This window comes from Branchiostoma floridae, chromosome 11 (assembly GCF_000003815.2).
Source record: "Branchiostoma floridae strain S238N-H82 chromosome 11, Bfl_VNyyK, whole genome shotgun sequence".
Taxonomy (NCBI): domain Eukaryota; kingdom Metazoa; phylum Chordata; class Leptocardii; order Amphioxiformes; family Branchiostomatidae; genus Branchiostoma; species Branchiostoma floridae.
The window spans coordinates 16,377,036-16,398,685 of NC_049989.1; the positions used below are offsets into that span (position 1 = coordinate 16,377,036).

The following is a 21,650-nucleotide window of genomic DNA, read 5'->3' on the forward strand; positions in this document are numbered from 1 at the left end:
TCAAGGTTATTACAGGACAATGACACGACGTAACCTTTGCACCCTAGGTAATGCTTACAATGGGTCACGCGCAGGTGTTTCGATCGGTGCAGTTGTTTTTACCTGTCCGAAGTGCAATAATGTTACCCACATTCAACTGTACGCTATGAGCATCGCGAATACAAAACAATGGGGTGTAAAGAAACCTTAAGAGAGTTGTTTTCCTTTAAGACGTCGGTGGTGTTTTGGTTGGTGCCTATTGCAGCCTGTCCTCTACCGATCTCCTATGCATGGACGGAGTTCTACATGGTGAGTATCGCCATTGAGTAATATTTAACGGTACGTTACCCTCCTGGTAGCTTATTGGTTGGGTAACATGACTTAGCAGTGTAAAAGGCAACTTCTACTGACCTCAGTTAAGTCCTAATCAGTTTACTCCAATACATCGGAAGATTTCTGAACGGGCCCTTATACACTAGCTAAAGTTAAGGCACAACCCACGTTTTTTTTGGAGGCCACATTCGCCACGTATTTCTGAAAACGTCCAGGCTGTACAGGGCAGGCGCATCGCCCGTACTGGCACGCACGGGGGGCGAATCCGCAGCCCGATGGCACACAAAGTTTTGCCTGCACGTAAATTTAAAGTTCTACAGCGTGTCTGCGTGCTCCGAAATCCGTCGGACTCCCTACGAGTTCGTACGGAGGCGGTACTCACCACTTACGGACACCAAAAGATTACCCACGTTTTGGCACGTAGACAGCACGTATTTGCGCGTACGGCTGGTTGTGACCTTAGCTTTAAGGATGTGACGTTGAAATATAGAACATTGTAGAATATTGGCATTAGTTTTTGTGATTGATATAACAATTGTGTGTTTTTATTGATTAACTTATCGATTGATTGATTGATTTCCCTCAGCCAGCAGCATGTGCCTACGTCATCATCATCATGGCGGCTTATTGGATGTTCGAAGTGGTGCCATTGGCTGTGACGGCGCTCCTTCCCATGATCCTCTTCCCGGTGATGGGGATCCAACCGTCATCAGAAGTCTGTTTGAACTACTTGAAGGTAAAACGTTTAACTTGAGATTACTGACAAGTTATGTCTACCTTGACAGGAGTACAAATGCAATAAGCCATTTTCATTTTTTTTAACAATGTAGTCTTTCCATGTCGGTAGTGAAGACTATCATTTTGTCTGTGTAGTGTGAGAGAGATTGTATACTATATTACCGACGCTTGCATCATGCAGAATTCAAACGCAGTGTAAGGGTAATTATTTGCGACATCGTACGTGGTGTTCATTGTATATGTTCTTTCCTTGTTCTTGGTAGCCAATAAAAAATCCTGTTTGAAAAGTGTCATGTCGATAAGTTGCTTACCTCAAAATCCAACCCAAAGGTAAATGTAGGCTTTCTCAAGTGTCCTCTATCCCTTTAATTTGTTTGAGATGGGTGTATTCTGCTAGCATGATGTACCTGGGAGGAGGGGGTATACTTTGGCCTAGGGGGTTAGAATCTGGCTTAGGCTAGATTATACCCCGGGTTATAATTTAGCCTAGGCCAGAATATACCCGGGTATATTCTGGCCAGGGGTAGATTCTGGCCTACTACACCGGGAACATTAAGAGTCTTAGTCTTAGAGTTTGGTCTTGATTTAGAGTCCCTGACTTTAAGTATGTTCGTATTACAACCAAGGCAAAATCATCATCATCATCATCATCAACATCATCTTTATCTTCTTCTCCTTCTATTTCTTTTCTTCAATTCATCAAACACGAACTCAGTCTGAAAAGATGATATCTCACTGCACTTGGAACACCAGTGCGGGATATGCAACGAATTTCAGAGATAAAGAATGAATTTTCTTAGTTTTGTATATTTTGTTGTCTTTTAAGTCATACTTTTACGTATTACGCAATATATAAATTGTAGAAGATCGGCGAAAATAACACAGTGCCGCAGTGAACAAATTAAACCCCGCAGTGCCGCACCGGTGACGCAAGTGCAGTGAGATACCACCTTTGCCCGTGCAATGTCCCGGTGTGAAAATACCATCGTATTTTGATCACTAGGAAATCAAAGTTCGGCATTAAAGTTAAGAAAAAAAAACAAGATGCATGTCTAGATTTTAAAATCAGACACCATAGATTTTGTACCAAGAACTAACAAAATATGGTCACAGCCAACAAGTCTTAGCTTCTATTTCTGCAGAAAGTGACACTAGTGTGGTAGACTGGTATCACTTATAAACTCACTGTCATGTGTACCACATTGGTGCCACTTTTACTATCGAACTACTTTTACTTCTACAACTATGGTCATGGCTACATATTCCTCACTAGTGTCACTTCTACATGTACAATTGAGGCTATCACACTACATGTATATATATATATTTCGCCATTTTGTAACTTTCTCGTCATGTTCACCATATCCGAAAGGGAAATATTTCCCCTGAAATCAGTCGAAAATCAATCAGTGCGCTGATGTCATCCATGAAATTTACATGCCGTGGCCTAATAAAACAAAAATCAATGTAGTGTCAAAAGTATCACCAAGAATTCGACAGTGATACTTTAAAGGTGCACTCTCACTGCCATTGCGTCAAGTCTGCGTCACTACGTATATGGAGTTCGTTCACTGAGCCACTGTTCACTGAGCCGTTATTTTCTCCGCTTTTTTTAATGATTTATATATTGCGTAATACGTAAAAGTATGACTTAGAAGAAGACAAAATACACAAAATATTATGTTCGTTCTTTATCCTTGAAATTCGTTGAGTATCTTTCGAACCCCGCGGTGACGCAGGCTTGACGAAAGTGCAGTGAGTGCACATTAACAGAACAAGTATTGTTTCCGTAGGACAATTCAGTGTTGCTCCTTGGAGGGTTGCTGGTGGCTATCGCAGTGGAGAAGTGTAACCTGCACACGAGGATCGCACTCAGGATCCTGCTGCTGGTCGGATCAGAACTGCAGTGGTGAGTCAAAGTCTAAATCATATTGCTCACCTTGTAGTACATAGCTACGGTGGCCCAGAAGTACAATTTATTTTCTGTGTACATTTTTATTTTCTCTGTGCATTTTTATATTCTGTGTGCATTTTCATTTTCTCTGTACATTTTCATATTCTGTGTGCATTTTGATTTTCTCTGTACATTTTGATATTCTGTGTGCATTTTCATTTTCTCTGTACATTTTCATATTCTGTGTGCATTTTCATATTCTGTGCGCATTTTCATTTTCTGTGTGCATTTTCATATTCTCTGTGCATTTTCATATTCTGTGCATCTTCATTTTCTGTGTGCATTTTCATTTTCTCTGTGCATTTTTATATTCTGTGCGCATTTTCATTTTCTGTGTGCATTTTCAATTTCTCTCTGGATTTTCATTTTCTGTGTGCATTTTTATTCTCTCTGTGCATTTACATTTCATCTGTGCATTTTAATTTATCTGTGCATTTTCATTATCTCGGTCGGCGTTGCAGCGTCTTTCGTAAGGAACGTAAAATAGGGGTCTCGAGTTCGAGAAGGTGCCTCAGTACGTTATACGGAAGGGATAGCAACTCCTCCCTTTAAAGATGTACCCTGCTACATAAACAACAAAGAAACCGGGCCTGCTGAACTATGTGACACTAGATATTACAAGGGTTCTAAACGAATAAGTTAAGCGCAGTCAGTTGAGCAAAAGCTTTTTATTTGTACGCCCCTCCAATGACCAATGAACACACAGATGACTATAAGTATCAAAGAGTGTTGTTTAACGGCCGTATCAGGTTGGTACCTTTTTCATTTATCTATTTATTTATTTCAGTGTACAATACACAAATACAAAACAATAGTCAGATGACAGCCTCCCATAAAGTCTTAACATCAGTTCAGTTCAGAACCAACAAAGCCAAGCGGAATTCTACATTAAAGATAACAAAAGAAGCAATTTCACTTATAAAGATCATAAACAAGGGAAATCATAACAGGCACAAAGTTCCCCACGTACCCCCGAAGGCTGGTACCTTGCTTATGGCGTTGGAATTTGTTTGTATGTTTGTTTGTTTGTCTTCAGGGTGATGTTTGGCTTCATGGCCGCCACGGGGCTGTTGTCCATGTGGATCAGTAACACTGCCGCCGCCGCCATGATGACCCCCATAGGTCAGGCCGTGCTGGACCAACTCTTCAGCGAAGAGAGAAGGCGGCAGCAGGAGGAATCTGACGATGAATGTTCTCCATTAATAATCACTGGTACGGCTTACTTTATACAAACGGACAATAAAAACTATTGTGGTAGAAAGCAATATATGTATCACAAGGAAATACACAAATACCAAATTTAGGCAATGTTAATCGTCACATGGTCTAGTCTAATGAACTACTGCTCTGCTTACTCAAGCGCATGAATATACTTGGTGATCCGCCCCTCCAGTCCTGTCCTGCCACTTGCTACGTAAAGTAATCAAGCACCACAGGGTGGCTGATACTTTACTAGTAACCATGGTGACAGTCGTCTGGTCTAGGTCATTGACCTCATTCTTTTGGAGAAAATGAAGAAAATGCAGACGCAGGGAAGTACTCAACGCAACGATCAGGCGTCACCTGTATGATTTCAAATCTTCCTCGCTAACTTTCTAAGGCCATGTTGATTTGACTATATGGATGGCATCCTTTGAGAACCCCCAAACTGGCGAGTGTGCGAATAAAAAGTTTGGGGACTGACTTTGGCATTCTATGATATCAGTAGCATTTTTTTCAATTGTTTTGACATTTTAACAATTGTTCTGGCAATCTATGGCATATTTTTGCTAAATTCACAGCTGCTTTGTACGATTTACAGTCTGGTCGTAAACGTTGTTTGAAAACGGCCGAAAACGGATGCGCGGATGTCATCCATATACTGTAATCTAATCAAAATGACCCTCTGGCGTCAAAATAAATTTCTAAAGAGTAACATACGAACATAGGATTCATTCCAGTAAAACATACCACTGTACGTGTAATTTTTTTTACAGACGAAGACATTGAAAACAACCACCATATTGTTCCAAGCTCAACCTTAGAGAATGGACACCATCCGGTAATGACTGATTATGAGTCAATCGCTGATATCGCTGTTCAGTAAGTACACATTTTGTAGTTTCGTTTCGTACGATCTTATAACTACCTTAAATGTACAGCTATCTAATGAAGATTGGTTTACAGGAATGCACGAAACTTTAAAGGGGCATTCCACTCCACACAGGAGTTTTATTTTCCAATAGATGGTAATTTTAGGAAGTAATAAATCCATACTACTTCACATTATACGATAGAGTACCCAGTTGCGCCACGTGCTTCAAAAGCATTCAGTCTTCTACTAAACTCCCCAAGTACTCTCTAATTTGATTAATCCTATGGCTGAATACAATTCAACGCTTTTAGGTAAAGTTACAAAACTAATTTCAGGATCGCTAAGAAATCTCGTTTGGTTATGTTTTCTTTGCTATCTCATGAGCAATTTGCCTTCTTGGTGTGCTTAGCGACCCTCATTTATTCCGAAAATATGCACGATATACAGAGTGCCTCTGCGTATAGGGAATGCATGGGTAGGGTCTGCATGGGTTTAGTAAGTGTCATATTGTTTTATAAAACACACATCGCGCAATTCATCACAAGATGAATTCCACAAAAATCTATATCTATATAGCCGGCATAACCGTCGCTCGGCGTAACACAACAGCTTCGCAGGCACGCGGCGCGGCAGCAGCTGGTTACATTACACCGAACGACCCGTCACACCTAGCGTTTGCACATCTATCTGCAAGCGTTCTTTAAAACTATCCAGAGAAGATGCCCCTACTGTTGACATATTTTCATGTTTATATGTGGTATATTTTGTAATTATCTAAATGGATGCACTATAGACGTGCTTAATTCTGTGTCTTCGATAAAAAATGGATAAAAATCATATAGTGGGAATCAAAAAGGACAAGATAGTGTTTAGCCTGCATTCTAATTTTATAAATTTCCCGCTATCTGTATATCATATTGTTTTCATCAGCGTGCAATTACTGCCAAACTTTTCCAAGTCTCGAAACAAAATCTCGCAAGATCAACCCTTATTTGGAAACATGGGCGTGAATAATTAGTTATCACTATCCCGTCAGTCATAGTGATTGACAGCGCATCTGGGCACAGACCTGGGCAGTCGGGCTGTGCCCCGTTTCGTGCCTGAATGGGCACGGAACGGGGCAGGCCGGGGTTGGGGGGGGGGGGTCGACACTGTACACTGTGCAGTAATAGAAATACCGGCGCCTTTACAACCAGTCAATTGGAAACCACCTAAAGCATGGCTTTTAGCCAAGTAAGCGTTCAGGTCTAACAGATATGCCTGTGCGTGACTTCTTCAACACTGGTAATGATCTGTTGAACAAACAGTCATGCCATGAATATTTGTGCGCTGGCTGTCACTGGCGCGGCAATGGTATGGTCATGCATATGCGACAAAATAGTAAACATTTGCGGCCTGCATACCGCTCGAATCTGCTTTTGTATCTTGGAATATTTACACAAATAAAGACAGTACCGACCATGCCGGGGTGACGGTAAAGAGAGGAAGGGTCGAACACCTTGTTTATTAAGACTCTCCTAATATACATGCAAATGGTGGAGCAGGGCCTCTATCCTGATAGCAACACATTTCCATTAGATCTTCTTCTGATTCAATTCTACCAGTTTCTTCATCATACTTGGTTACATCTATGGCATTGATAATGAATTAGAATAAGAAGCTATCTGAAGGGGTAATATCGTCTTTATTTCTTATGAATGAGAAACTATGCGGAACACTGAATGAACGTGCATGATAACTGGCTCCTTGCCTTGTTTGGAATGTCCAGATCCAACAGATATGCCTGTACGTGACATCTCCTGCACTGACAATGATCGTGCCATGAATATGAGTGCATGGGACGTAACTGCCACGGACCATAACCTGTAACCTCACTTGTCATCTGTACACAAAGTGAAGTACAGAATTCTTCTTGTGCTGCAGTACTGTGCAACGTAATTTCAAGCATCTTATGTTCGTATGTTCACTAGATCTATGAGGGTAGCCATCGCAATTTCAGTAATTATCGGCCATAACTTGAGTTTTGAGGGACTCTTAGGGCGGCCCCAAACCTCAATAACGAAGAAAAAACTCTAGGGTTTTAACCATATAGCTGTTCTTAGTTCCACATACATAATCACACATACAAAGAATGACCCAATTTGGCCGACCCCAAACTTCTGACCTCAGCACAGTTTGCCTTTTTTTTGGCGCAGTTATATTTTTTGAAGATTACACTCAACTGTTCGAAAGTCAACAAGACTGTCACATATCTATCGAGATAGCGGGAGCGAAATTACATGTCAGAGAACTTGATCAAGAAAATTACAATGCACTTGTATTCATCCCAGACTGGTATTGTAGCTTTGTTATGTTAGCCTTGATAGCTATGTATCTTGTTTCTAGATAAATTTTCAACATGCATGGCGAAGTACTGCATCCACGTGGTGTCACATATGTGGAGTCCTGGTAAACCCCATAAGGACCCTTTTTCATTGTGTACGATGTGATAGATATACGCAGTGATTTAGTAAGGTATCTACTGAAAGACGTTAAAGAGCAAAAACAAAATGTGTAAAATTAAGATATCCTCATATCCCCCATGTAGAGCCACAGGCCTTCTACTATTCAAAAATAACAAGGAGAATTTGCCACGCTAGAGGGTACTAATATTTGAATTTTGGGGTCCTGGCCCATGGACTACAGCAATGTTACTTGTATAGCAGATAACTGCTTATCTCGACAGCTTTCAGGTGAAGCCATGACGGCAACGCCGTTTGTAGTGTCAGGTAAACTACTGGCACAGGTTCTTCCTCACCCTGTCGATGTTCATCATTGTGAGCAGTCTGTACGGGTAGGTTGGTTCCATCTGGCTAACAGTGTCGAGCTTAGCCATCTGGGACAAGGGGATGGAAAGAGTAACATCACGTTTTATTTAGTCTTTCCAGCCATAGATGTCTCAGCAAACTCTGTACTATCTACGTACCTGAGCACAACATTATTTTGACGTTGGTGGGGTACCTTCAGTAGCTTTTATGCCATGATAACATATAACGCTGCTTCACCTTTATCCGAGGGTAACCTATATTCGTTTTTTAAAGAAAAAACGCATTTACGGATGTGAAGTCGACGGACGGTGGTTTCAAATCGGAACATTTTGAAAATATTGCACATTTGAAACCACTGTCAGTAGACTTGATACTCCTAAATGTGCTGTTTTTGAAAGGCAACGGATAAAGGTCACCCCACGGATAAAGGTGAACTGGCGTTAACGTTATTGAAGTTATTTGCGGGTGTGAGATCATGTGATGTAGTCATCATCAACTGGAACTTGTCACAAGACTTGCAAGGGTCCTAGAAGAAATGCTGCAATCAAACGGTGGGCATACAAAACATGGCTGACAAAAGAATACTATTGTCTCGTTGTCTTATATTGCATTAGAACTACAACACTGTCATCCTCCTACGCCCGGTCCCCAACGGCTAGCTAACTCAGCCTATTGGGGCCCTGCTGTCTGGTAGCCCACCAGCAGTTACTACTATGATTGTCGCCACATACCAGCTGTCAACCAATCAGAGAATAGGCCTTTCTTGGGCTTTCTTGGGCTTACGAAAGCCATCTCGCAAAGGCCGCTGGGAAGCTATCAGCCAATCTTGTTACGTCTTACATAGCTCCATCCTCCTACGCCCGATCCTCAACGGCTGACTGCCCATATAAGGGTAAGCTCATTAATATTCATAAGCAGGGGGTCAGTAACTGATGAGTGCATCAGACAGCAGAGGTGACCACAAGGAGTTTCGACACGACTGTGGTCCCTCAGCGTAGGAGAATGCAACACTGTGAGAGTGCTAGCATGGATGACTCCATCACCTGTTCCTCCGTGATCTCCCAGCCAGTGGCGGCGCCCATGTTGTCCTCCAGCTGCTGAAGAGTTTTCGCGCCAATGATGACAGACGACACCACGTCTTTCTGTAGCAGCCAGCGGATTGCAACCTGCGCCGGGGTTTTACCTAAAAGCGATAAACATGGACTGTAAAGTTAGTTCACCTTTATCCGTAGGGTAACCTATATCCGTTGTATATAGAAATAAGGTATTTTGGGATCGTTAAGTCAATGGACGGTACTTTCACATTGCAATATTTTGAAAATGTTGACATTTGAAACCAAGCCGTTGACCTGAAATATCTAAATACCCAGTTTGTTTTAAAACAACGAATCTAGGTTACCCCACAGATTAAGGTTAACTAGCGTTACAATGTGAATCTGATGCAAATGACGACAGGTTTCGTAATCGTTATCCTTATAATACTTATTAGGAACTTGTATCTGCCTCGTCACCAACAGGCCACACTTTGCGCTAACCGTTGAGCACGAACTACGATTCTCTGTTGAACCTACCATGAGCCCTAGCTGCATTTTTCGTGGCATCAATGATCTTCCAGGTCTTGTCATCTTTTTTAATCCCCTCGAAGTGTGGGATCGCCTCGAGGTCGATTCCCTTCTTTGTGGCGTGTGAGATTCTGCTTCCCTCGGGTGTGCCATCTTCTCTTTTGTACTTCCCAGTCAGCAGACCTCTGAGCACAAGTAGTAAAAAGGTAAAAATAAAGGTACAGCGACAAAGGATAAATGCAAGTGACTGATGAAATAACCAGTGGAGAACAGAAACTATCACTACTACTAAACGATCGATGAAACATAATTATAACCGCACCCTTTGAGCGGGCTCCACGGGATGATACCGATACCCTCCCGCCTGCAGACGTCGGCCAGCTCCCACTCTATCCCACGGCACACCAGGTTATACTCCGCCTGAAGTCAATAGGAAAGTACTTTTCTTATGTTGATTATCTTTTAATAAACCTTAACATTTTGCCCACGATTGTAATATTCCACGGCACAGCAGTCCGTTTGAATGATCTGTAGGTACAATTCAATTGTGGGTGATTTTTGCGTTGCATTTAACCACACACTTTCCTCCGTAATAAGTTGGTAGTTTTTCCACAAATGCAGGGGAAATATGAAAAGTTGGATTGTAGTGGACTCCAACTACTATCAGGAAAAAACTGTTCCTGTTCAAAGAGGTAAAAAAGGTGTCGAAAATAAGAAAGAAAAATTTATAATGAAAAAAAACCTCCTAGTAAACACAGATCCAAAATGCTGTAGAGATCGCACTTGGTAGGCTCAATGATATATACCCTTTGACCTACAAATACCGCTCTGAAGTTGGCTCTGAACAGGCTCTGAGACGAATTTTCTGAGACCGTTCTCTTTACACAGTAAAAAATGGGTCTTGGCACTCCTGCTGTGCGTCTTGGCACTCCCGCTGAGCGTCTTGAGGCCACATCTGATGTGGTCTCAAGACGCACAGCAGGAATCTGGTCTTGAGACCGCTAAATCGCTCTTTACACTGTGGCTGAGACGTCTTGGCTGAGACGGTCTTGAGACGGTCTTGGCCAAGACGTCTCATAAAAACCTAGTGTAAAGCGACTTCGTCTTCGTTACCCTCTAAAAACCCTACTGGGGTGTCGCTGAGGGGGTATGTAAAACAAACAAGCAAGCCACAGGCCACCAGGCGTATACTCTTCGCCCATGCGGGTGTTTTTTTCCTCATATTCACAATACTCACAATAGGAGGACCTGTTTTTACAGCGGGCTTGTGCAGTGCAAAATATAACCGATGTTCGGCAAATATATCTTAGAACAAAGACGGACTGTTGTAAAACCAAATATGGCGCACCTGAAGAGATATTCACTTGTTGAGTCCCATGGACTTGCTCAGCTCAACAATCTTCTGCAGCTGCCAGCCGGTGACGTTATTGACTGATCATTAAACCAAAACCATTATGATGGAGACTAGAGTTTGCTGGCAGCACAGTATTAAGTATGTGAGCAGAAGAAGCTCGATTTGTTTTACTTATGGACATTCTTTTATTATTATTGCCTTCGCCAGAATGGCAAGGTTATGTTTTAGGCCTGTACGTCTGCCTGTCTGTCTGTCTGTGTGTGAACAGCATAACTCGAGAAGCCTTAAATGGATCCTGATGATATTTGGTAGGTAGGTAGGGGTCAGGACAACGAAGGTCAAGTTCGATAATGGCCCCCTAGCGGCTTGCTAAGGTACTGCGGCGGAACTTCAATTTTTTACATCTCGTGTTCTGGACATGCTGATTTTTGACTGGTAGATAGCCCCTGGGACAGAAGCAATTGCAAGTGCTGTAAGTTTGGGCTCCCTAACGGCTTTTTTTGGAACTGCAGGCGCCGGTTTCCTTTCAAACTTTGGGCGAGAATAACTCGAAAACGTGTTGACAGATCGTCATGATTTTTGGTATGTAGATGGCTGATGACTTACAAAATGGAATACTAATTACTACTAATTACTACGAACATGTAACGTTAGCGTTTAGACAAGGCATTAAGAGATAGGCGAGGAGAAGACATTTGCGGTGGTTTCGAGGTCTCCGTGAATTGGCCACTGTGAAAAGCATCGCGAATATTCCTGCATTTACAAGATGTTGGTGTCTAGAGTTCAACAGAAAACACACATCTTTTACTGACTAAACGTCTTCTATAACCGCTATTCGTTCTTTTTATCAATTACAGACCTCTGGACGAAGCAAACATCTCCGTAGATCTTGAAACAGTGAGTGTTACCTTTGAGCATGTCTGTGTCACCTTCTTCATTTTCATTCTAGACGTGCAAATATCACATAAGACTGGCTTATTTCGCCACGTATTTTATTCCAGCGTCATAGTTGTTTTATTGTACGAAACCTTATGTAAAAAAATAAACAGGAAACATCCTCATCCTTACAAAATAAGTACGTAAAATTCTATTCTATTCTATTCTATTCTATTTCTTTCCATTCTATTCTATTCTAAATCTATTCTATTCTATTCTATTCTATTCTATTCTATTCTATTCTATTCTTTCCATTCCTTTCCATTCCTTTCCATTCTATTCTATTCTAAATTTATTCTATTCTATTCTATTACATTGCATTCTATTACATTACATTACGTTAAATGTATATACGTTTATATATGCATATGGTCAATAGACGCTTCTTTATTGTGTGTTTATAGGACAGTAAACCTGTTGGGACGGAACACGAGTCTGTCCGTCAACTGAAGATGAGGAAAGCCATGTTGCTGTGTGTTGCCTACGCCGCTAACATCGGCGGCATCGCCACTCTACCAGGGACGCCTACCAACATCATTGTTGCCGAGCAGGTGCAAATGTGAGTTCTGATAAGCTAAGAGCACAACCCGCCGTACGTGTAATTTGTCCGTACGATTTTTGGGAAGCCACGTGGGCCACGTATTTCTGAAAACGTTCAGGCTGTACAGGGCAGGTGCGTCGTCTGAACTGGCACGTACGGGGCCGAATCCGCAGCCCGATGGCACACAGAGTTTTGTCTGCAAGTAAAGTTCTACGGCGTGTCTGCGTGCTCAGTTCGTACGGAGGCGGTACTTACCACTTACGGATCCCAATCGTTTTACCCACGTTTTGGCATGTAGACAGCACGTATTTGCACTTACGGCTGGTTGTGCCCTTAGCTAAACACAAACAGTTGTGACGTAACGAGATATGGGTTCTCTTCCACCATAAACGATGACGTATTAAAAAGAGACGTCAAGATGTCTAAAATATTAAAGTATTCATGTCTTGAGCTAGGACGTGACAGAGGTAACGAAAGTTCACCTTTATTCGTGGGGTAACCTATATTCGCTGTTTTAAAACCAGGAGGTATTTGGGGATATCAAGTGGATGGACAGTGGTTTGAAAGTGCAATATTTTTAAAATACAGCTTATTTACCAATTTAAAACCACCGTCCGTCGCATTGACATCCCTAAATACCCATCTTTTTTTAAACAACGGATAAAGGTTACCTCGCGGATAAATGTGAACTAGCGTTACATGTATATTCATGTACCTTTGTCTCATCACATTGTTTTTGTTTGTGTACATTTTTTTGCATTGCATACCCAGTAAACCATCTCATAGCGTAACGCACCAGGTTTGTACTGAACAGTTCAAGCTGTATACCCAGATAGTCCTTTCGAAGCGTGATATTCGGGGTATCAGGACAGTTCGGCACATGGACACTTCGGCCCGGACATTTCGGTCCCAATACCAGGACACTTTGGCCTCAGGTTCAGGACATTTCGACCAGGCCCTTATGCAAGTTAGCCCGAGTCAACTAAATAACGTATAATTTTAGGACGTACCGGACATCCCGAACGCTTTCCAACATGGCGACCCGGTATACGTAGTTGAACAGTAAAAAAGAAATATTTGTAACGGATCGCGTTGTGGTGTACTTATTTACTTATTTGTTTAAGACGGCTGAACCCCTTGGCGCAGTAGGTAAGACTTCAGGGAAGCCGGGGACATGCAGAAAAACCGGAACAAAAAGGGATCTTCGTGCCCCGGAAACGCAAATAAGTACAATACTGTACAAGTAAAATTATACGTCTTGAAACTAACGTCGAATTGGGCGACGTGTTAGATAACTATCAGGGCCTGGACCGGGTGCCGAATGACCTGAATTCGAACCTGGGGCCGAAATGTCCTGATTGGCAGGGGTCCGAGGTGTCCATGTGCCGAACTGTCCGGCATTCGACATTAGGCTCTTAAACGTGCTCCAGGTGTACGGCTCTTCTTAAAGTCGGGATCTCCATTTAACGTCCTATCTGAGGAAATCACTAACCACAGTTGGGTACTCATTTTTACCCGAGTGAAGTGAGTGAGTTGGTGTAAAGTTCCTATCCCAAGGTCACAACATCGGAGCCTTCGAATCCCGAACCTCCAGGTTTTGGGTCAAACACCCTGCAAATACGCCGCCGATGCCACCATAGCTGCTTTAGATCATAATTCTTACAGTGAAATAACTATTGGAAAGATCCACTTTGTATGGCTAAAAGATACGGAACATTCTAATCAAAGATGTTTTTGTGAATGTGTTGTAGTGCGTTTCCGGACAGTCCTGGGATCGACTTCGCCACGTGGTTCTTCTTCGGATTCCCGGTCGCAATTCTCTGCCTTCTTCTAGCCTGGTTATGGCTTATCATCATCTTTGTAGGGTGCAGGTAATATAATATTTTATTCTTGACATAACCTCAAAGATTTTTGAAAATTCTTCTTTCAGTTTTTGATTGCAGCAATAATGTTGAACAAAATTATTCATTACAAAATGACATGCGAGGAGTTGTCAATTTTGTGGTACTGTTTGCAACGTTTGTTATCGTCATGTTTGCTGGTTTGAACATTCAATAAATTGTCATATTTGGCATGAAATATTCCTTCATTTTGCACGTTCAACTATTCACTGAATCGGATTTAAGCTGCAACTTTTGTCAAAAAGAATTTTCCACCGACCAACTCAAGTCTTTCTCAAGCCAAAGACTGTCCAGTCTTTGTAATTCCTTCACAAAGACTTGGCGTTGGTCAGTCAAAAAAATTGTGTAAGTCTAATTATTTGTGTTAGAAGGTATAGTTTAAGTCTGATCCGGAATAACTTCTATGAACACAGATAAACTTTCAAGGTATGTTCAACTATTGTAGAGTCTGGTGCCGGGCAGAGAAAAACAAAGGCGCTCAGAGAGTTATCCAGAAAGCTTACAACGATCTTGGAAGCATGACGTGAGTCTTTGGTATACGTTTGCTTACGTTGTTTCTTTGTAGCACTAGATCTGTTATTTTTGCGTGCGTGTGTGCCTTAATATATGCTAGAGTCGCATTTTCAGAGGAGTGCCCGTTGGGGAGTTTGTGGGTAAGAAGAGTATAAAAGACAAGGACACAGAACGTTTAGAAAATTTAAGAAAATTTCTAATGAGCATAGTTTGTTTACATTTGTTTGCGTTTGTTTACATTTCTTGATACACTCTTGTCTTCTCGTTGCCGCAGATGGCCTGGCTGGGCAAAGCTTTGGAAATGTCATCCTAGCAAAAAAAAGTTGTTGGCGTTTTACATTTTACAGTGACAGCCATACACCATTACAATACCAAGAGCCACACGCCTTGTTTGATTTTTTTTATTGTTTTGTGTACTTTAATTGTTAAGCTTTGACGTGTCTACCCGTTGTTATTTCCAGATTTGCAGAGAAAGCCGTCCTGTTCCACTTCATTTTGCTCGTCCTTCTCTGGTTCTTCCGAGACCTCAGCTTTGTGAAGCTGGAGAACGGCAGGGTGGCTGGGTGGACTTACTTCTTCAGGGAAAAGTACGCCTCAGAAAAATCTTCATAATGAATTAAGTTAACATAAAGTTTATCTAAGTTTGTAAAACACATTAATTAAGAAGAAATTAACCGTTTTCCAATTCCATATCTATTTTTTTTCGACTGCCTGACTCTGTCTTCATCAGCTGTGTTATCAAATAGCTGTTGACACGGGACGGGGGCCGATATCGACTTTCAATAATCTTTAACCCATTGCTGACGTCACACGAACAGAAAGTCACGTGCACAGGGTTATTGGATCAGATATAAAGATGTACATAGATCCGCCAATTGTTTGTAGAAAACATTATAGAGAAATACCTCGTGCAAAGAAGAAAGTCGTATCCTAATATCATGAAAACAAAATGTTTTTATTTGTTATTGCCGTGTGTGTAGGGATCTTTCAAAGCGTTTATTGATTTGTGATGCTGATGCTTGAAATGATATATTCTTGTTGCCGTGTTAGCTTAAGGATCCATGAGTTCTGGGTACGAATCCTCTGATATACCACTGATGTTGTGCCCTTGGGAAAGGCACTTTACACGACTTTCCACACTCTGCCGCCCGGGTGTAAAATGGGTACATGGCTTCGGTTGGGGACGTAAAAGACATTGGAAGGAGAGGGATGGGCTCTGCCTTCCAATATTGTACTCGGGACACAACAGATAACGGACCAGTTCCCCTATACGATCTCAAAATCGCCATGGAACAACCTTTCTATCGTTTATTCTTGCCGTACATACAGATATGTGACGGACAGCACGCCGGCCGTTATGGTGTCCTTCGCGCTGTTTTTCTTCCCATCCAAGCTACCGAGGTTCCTGTGTTGCAGAAGACAATCCGGTAGGCGGCGTTCGTGTACTGTAATAATTTTGCTTGCTTGCAAAAAATTCAATTGTCATGCATTTCGTAATTCTATGAGCATATTGTAAGGAGGCTGTTACACTAAAGTCAGTACTAGTTCAGCACTGACATTTTCTGGGGTTTTATGTTTGTAGGGAAGAAGTTGATTTTTCTTTTAAATTTGACCCACCGTTGGTCAGCCTGTATAGAAATTTGAAAAGCAAACGACTTCTTCGACTTCAAAATTTACTAAAACAAGAAAAGATATTTGGATAATTTTATTTGTTTTTACCACAGACAAAGCCAGACCCGGTCCCGTACCAGCTTTACTAGACTGGCGGTCAGTGCACGAGAAAATGCCGTGGAACGTTCTACTGTTGCTAGGGGGTGGCTTCGCACTTGCGGACGGGGTTGGGGTAAGAGAAATTATCCATTGTAAACTGTCTGTCTTTTATGTCCTTATTTAATTTTGATGTGTCGAATAGACAGGAGTTGGTTGGTGGTAGATCGGAGGACAAGTAACCTGTCGTGGGTAGCTTGACACATTCTCTGTCTTTCCTTTGCCAACCTGGCTAAATAAAACTAAAATGATTAATAAATTGATTTCATATTGTTCTCTTTTCATTAGGTGTCTGGTTTGTCCACCTGGCTGGCGGAACAGTTCACTCGGCTGGAGGGGGTGCCAGGTTGGGCCATCTGTGTCCTGGTCTGCGTCTTTATTGCCCTGTTCACGGAGGTGGCGAGTAACACGGCTTCCGCCAGCATCTTTCTCCCTATCTTAGCAAAAATGGTAAATAGACAACATCGAACGTGCTAAGTCAAAGGTTACACAAATTCAAATTAGAACGCAGGAATGACGTATAACGTAACATACCCAATTTAGTGAGTGTTAAAATAAGAAAAGGGTCAATTAAGTGTACGCAAGAAAATGTGTGTATTTAGTCTAGATAAAGTAGTAGTAGCGTCATTATTCAAAAGGATTCTTAAGACATCTCAAAAGATCCTGAAGAAGGTCGACGGAAGTGCGACTGAAAATTCGAGGTGAGAATAATTCGTGTTGTATGACAGTTGAAAAACTTCAATATGGATTCTTAAGACACTTAAGATCGCTTATTTAGAGAAGTGAACTTCATCCTTCAGACTCATTCATTGAATGATATTCTTCGATCAATATGTGTTCCTTTTATAAGTCTTGCAAATTACTATCTGTTTCTCTTCTTCAGGCCGAAGCACTCTGTGTGAACCCATACTTTCTGATGGTCCCAGCAGGTATTGCGGCTTCATTCGCCTTCATGTTGCCCGTGGCAACGCCTCCAAACGCCATCGTCTTCGGGTATGGGAAACTGACAGTGCCGGACATGGTGAGAAGTTTTAGGCCACATCATGTGAATTTTATGTATAACATCAACGAGCTCATTAATTTTCGCCTGATCCTGAATTAGAAAAAAAATTTCACACTGAGTGATGGTGAACATGACGAGAAAGTACCAAAATCTAAATATGCATCGTATGATATCCTTGATTGTACTTGTAAAAGTGACACTAGTACGAGTGAGGTACATGTAGACATGACCATAGTTATGGAAGCGAAACGGTAGTAAAACTGACACCAATGTGTGGATACGCCATGACTGTGGTTGGTAAGTGATACCAGTCTACCACTAGTCTCACTTTGTGCACCTCTTCAACACAGAAATCAGAGACTTGATTAATTGTTGGCTGCGATGCCATGTTTTGTCGTTTCGATTCTTGTTACAAGATTTATGATAAAACATTTTCAGTCAAAAACTGCCCCAAACAACAGTTCTTTTTACAAATTACTTTGGTCTTGACAAATGATTTTGCTCACCATGCTATGAAGACCTATTAGTTGAATCATTTTACCAAGTTTTAGCCTTGTAACTTGAATTATTATAGCACTGAAGCGAATATTGTAACTATTTGCAAAGGAAAATGGTTTCATAGCAGCCGTTGCTTCTGCTTATATTTTACACCAATCGCCTAGACTATGGTGTCTATTTTAAAATTCCAAGCCATTTTTTGCTTTATTCTACTTCCAGGCAAAGGCAGGCCTCGCCATGAACATCTCTTGCCTTTTGGTGCTGCTGATCTTCATCAACACCCTGGGTATCCCGGTCTACAATGTCAACTCGTTCCCAGAGTGGGTACCAAGCTGGCCGATTTGCAACGCCAGCAACATTACAGTGCCGAACACTACCACAACTGCTATGTTTACGTTCTGAGCTTAGGATATTGAAGTTTTCTTTTACACAATCATTTTTGTCCTACTTGCTTATGTTTCGATGTCTGTCAGACATCTTCCTCAGGGCCTCTAAAGCTAAGGGCACAACCCGCCGTACGTGCAAATACATGCTGTCTAGGTGCCAAAACGTGGGCAATCTTTTGGGATCCGTAAGTGGTAAGTACCGCCTCCGTACGAACTCGGAGGGAATCCGACGGATTTTGGAGCACGCAAACACGCCGTAGAACTTTACGTGCAGGCAAATCTTTGTGTGCCATCAGGCTGCGGATTCACCCCCGGGGCCCCATACGTGCCAGTACAGGCGACGCGCCTGCCCTGTACAGCCTGAACATTTTCAGAAATACGTGGCGGACGTGGCCTCCCGAAAAAACGTACGGACAAATTGCACGATGGCGGGTTGTGCACTTAGCTTAACTGGAGTGCTGCTTCTCACTGTTATATGTAGATGATAAATTGTAGGTGCTTTTGCGGTGATATGCATTGAAATGTCAGCAGGTGAGACTTCACTGATTGTGTAAAAGAAAACTCCAATATTCTATTTTCTACCAAACTGATGAAATCATTTTCGGTACATTCTGAGCTATCTGGTCAAATTCGTCATCTTTATCGCATAAAATACTGCCCTTTATGACGCAAAAGACCCAGGTGTCTTCCAGTAGTTCGTTTCGTTTTGATACATGCCTGAGGTTTCCAAGTGTAGAGGTAACATCTTATGATCTTTAAGGCGAACAGATCAACGGTTTTAAATATGCCACGTGTTCAGTGTACTTGAGTCATTCCAAGTTTGTAACGACATACTTTATCGTTCGTATAAAGGAAGTTTTTGCCTTTTTCAATGTAACGCAAGTCAGTTTATGAATACGTGATGAATAAAATGGACCTCGGAAAGTTGAATTTGATGTTTCATTTTGTACAGATCAACAAACGTCACTATTTCACGAACAGCGAATCTGTGAACTATGTACAATGAAATGAATAATCAAAACACACATATATACAGAAAGAGAGATATGGGGGGGGGGGAGATTTTGCCCGACTTTCTTACGATGGAATGCGATTTGAAAGCAACTCTGTTTCGTCAGGTAACGTAACACTTAGTCAACAGACAGCTCTTTTCTTAGTTAATCATATGTAACATTCTGTACATCTAATGATATGTCTATGGCCAGCTATGCCCACCTCTTTAGGGTTCTAGTTCAACATTTAGGCCACAGCAAGTAAAGATTTTTTTTCTTCTGCAGGGATGGTCAACGTGACGGTTAAGTACCAAAATGAGCAAATATGTTGTGTTGTAGCCTAATAATTGTATTTGTAGAAGTGACACTTGCGAGGTACCCAGGACTGTATACGTAGTTGTAGAAATAAAACTTCTTGGATAGTTGTGGAAAAACTAAACTTTACTTAACCAACACTAAGATTAATTGGGACTTACCCCAAATTTTCAGCCGACTCCGTCAGCCTTGTTCACGGAATGGACCCGTCTGCTGTAACTTCCGGACGTGACGTCAGGGACAAACGACTGCAGCAGAGGGTCGTAGATGCCAGATAACCTGTGTCGCCCCCCGTCTCTGTTTAGTGATGGACGGTGGGCACGAATGTACACAGCCTCCTTTATTCCTCTTGCAAAGAACTCCGGCTCTGAGTCAAGGATTTTGACTTTTTCAAGAGAAACTGAGTGTCCTGGCGACTCAATGTGTATATGTTTGGACACTTCCGAGCCCACAGAACTTGGTCGCTGGTGTTCCAGGAATCTCGTTTTTAATGCGCGCTCTGTTTCTCCGATATACGATTCCTTGCACTGACCTTTGTTTGTATTACCTTGGCAACGTATATGGTAGACTACTCCACATTTGCTCTCCCTAGGTGTTTTGTCTTTCGGTGATACAAGTACATTTCTTAGAGTCTGGGTCGGTTTGAAGCAGGTCTTTATTCCATATTTCCCGAAGGTCCTACGTAGTGCTTCAGAAATACCCTTAGAATACGGCAAGACCACTAACCCCTTGTTAGGTTTGGAAGAGGTGGTTTTCGTAGTTTGTACTGACTGGGGTGGCTTAGGTGTAGTGGCCTTTTTGATGGCCCAATCGGGGTAACCACACCGTTTTAGAGACTGGATCACGTGATCCTTCTCCTCCTCTTTGTCCTGAGGATCAGTGATAATGGTCTCTGCCCGATGGAACAGGGTGCGAATGACCCCTAGTTTGTGGTCTAGCGGATGGTTGGAAGAAAAGTTCAAGTACTGATCAGTGTGGGTTTTCTTTCTGTAAATTCTGATCTGCAGCGAGCCGTCCTCTTTTATAACTGTAAGAGTGTCCAAAAAAGGTAAGGAGTTGTTCTGCTGTTGTTCAAAAGTGAACTTGATGTCCGGATCTAGGCTGTTCAAATGGTCAGTGAATTCCTCAGCGTACGCTTTCTTAAGTTTAGTATGAGTGTCATCCACATATCTGTACCACCATAATGGTGCGTGGGGGGCAGTGCTAAGAGCAACTTGTTCAAGGTGTTCTAGGTAAAGATTGCACACTATAGGGGACACTGGGGACCCCATAGCGGCCCCATGGATTTGCTGGTAGTAAATCCCATCATGAACAAAGTAGGTGCACTTTAAACAAGTGTTCAATAAATCAACAATCTGGGCGGGCTTTAGTTTGGTGCGTTCTGACAAGCTTTTATCTTCTTCTAGTCTTTCTAAAATTACCTTACAAGCTTTGTCAACAGGGACGGATGTAAACAGGGCTGTTACGTCATAGGAACGCAATTCCTCGTCTTTTTCTACTCTCTGATCTTTTATGAGTTCGACGAAGTGTTGTGAGTTCTTTCATGCTAAGATTCTTGGATAGTTGTAAAAGTCACACCAATATGGAAGTCATGAGTGTGGTTACCAACTTTGCTGGTGATGCTAGTCTACCACACTAGTGTCACTTTTACCACACCAGTACATGACTTGAATACAGGAATGAATGCCTTGTTGACTCTGATACCATGTTTTGTCCTTTAAATTCTTGTTACAACATTCATCACAACTTAGTGGTGCCTATTTTTTAAAATGTAGCCATCTTGTTTTTTTTAACCATCTTGTTTTTTTCGCCCTATTGCACTATTTTTGCAGTCTGCAGAGGATGTCATCCATAATTTTTATTTGCTGTGGCCTTATATTGCAGTTTGAAACCACCATCCACCGACTTAATATCCCTAGATACTCCGTTGGCGTCGTCGCCGCGGTCGAGTGATTTGACAGAATGCTCAACGAATATCTTCGATAAAAATATTTTTA

The 21,650-nt window shown here is 41.9% G+C and overlaps 1 protein-coding gene and 1 long non-coding RNA gene across 2 annotated transcripts; one reads left to right on the plus strand and one right to left on the minus strand.

Moving 5' to 3' along the window:
- Window positions 1-86: 86 nt before the first annotated feature.
- On the plus strand, window positions 87-18,500 carry LOC118426629 (solute carrier family 13 member 2-like). The gene is made up of 15 exons (XM_035836138.1): window positions 87-288; window positions 899-1,048; window positions 2,844-2,959; window positions 4,041-4,216; window positions 4,981-5,086; window positions 11,659-11,698; window positions 12,142-12,296; window positions 14,030-14,149; window positions 14,625-14,702; window positions 15,154-15,279; window positions 16,022-16,119; window positions 16,417-16,535; window positions 16,748-16,909; window positions 17,343-17,480; window positions 18,180-18,500. Exons 1-15 carry the CDS (start codon window positions 169-171, stop codon window positions 18,360-18,362), a joined length of 1,887 nt encoding a protein of 628 aa, XP_035692031.1. The 5' UTR covers window positions 87-168; the 3' UTR covers window positions 18,363-18,500.
- On the minus strand, window positions 7,715-10,924 carry LOC118426630. Its single transcript, XR_004832435.1, has 4 exons — window positions 9,770-10,924; window positions 9,457-9,632; window positions 8,929-9,068; window positions 7,715-7,953 (listed from the first exon to the last, which is right to left on the minus strand). It is a non-coding gene; the product is annotated as an uncharacterized LOC118426630 (long non-coding RNA).
- Window positions 18,501-21,650: the final 3,150 nt, after the last annotated feature.

Bases quoted from the DNA above. Each gene is read 5' to 3' on its own strand.
- LOC118426629 (XM_035836138.1), top strand. From the start codon at position 169: ATGGGGTGTAAAGAAACCTTAAGAGAGTTGTTTTCCTTTAAGACGTCG. The intron at 4,217-4,980 runs GTACGGCTTACT...TTTTTTTTACAG, and splicing joins TTCTCCATTAATAATCACTG to ACGAAGACATTGAAAACAAC. The intron at 14,150-14,624 runs GTAATATAATAT...CAACTATTGTAG, and splicing joins ATCATCTTTGTAGGGTGCAG to AGTCTGGTGCCGGGCAGAGA.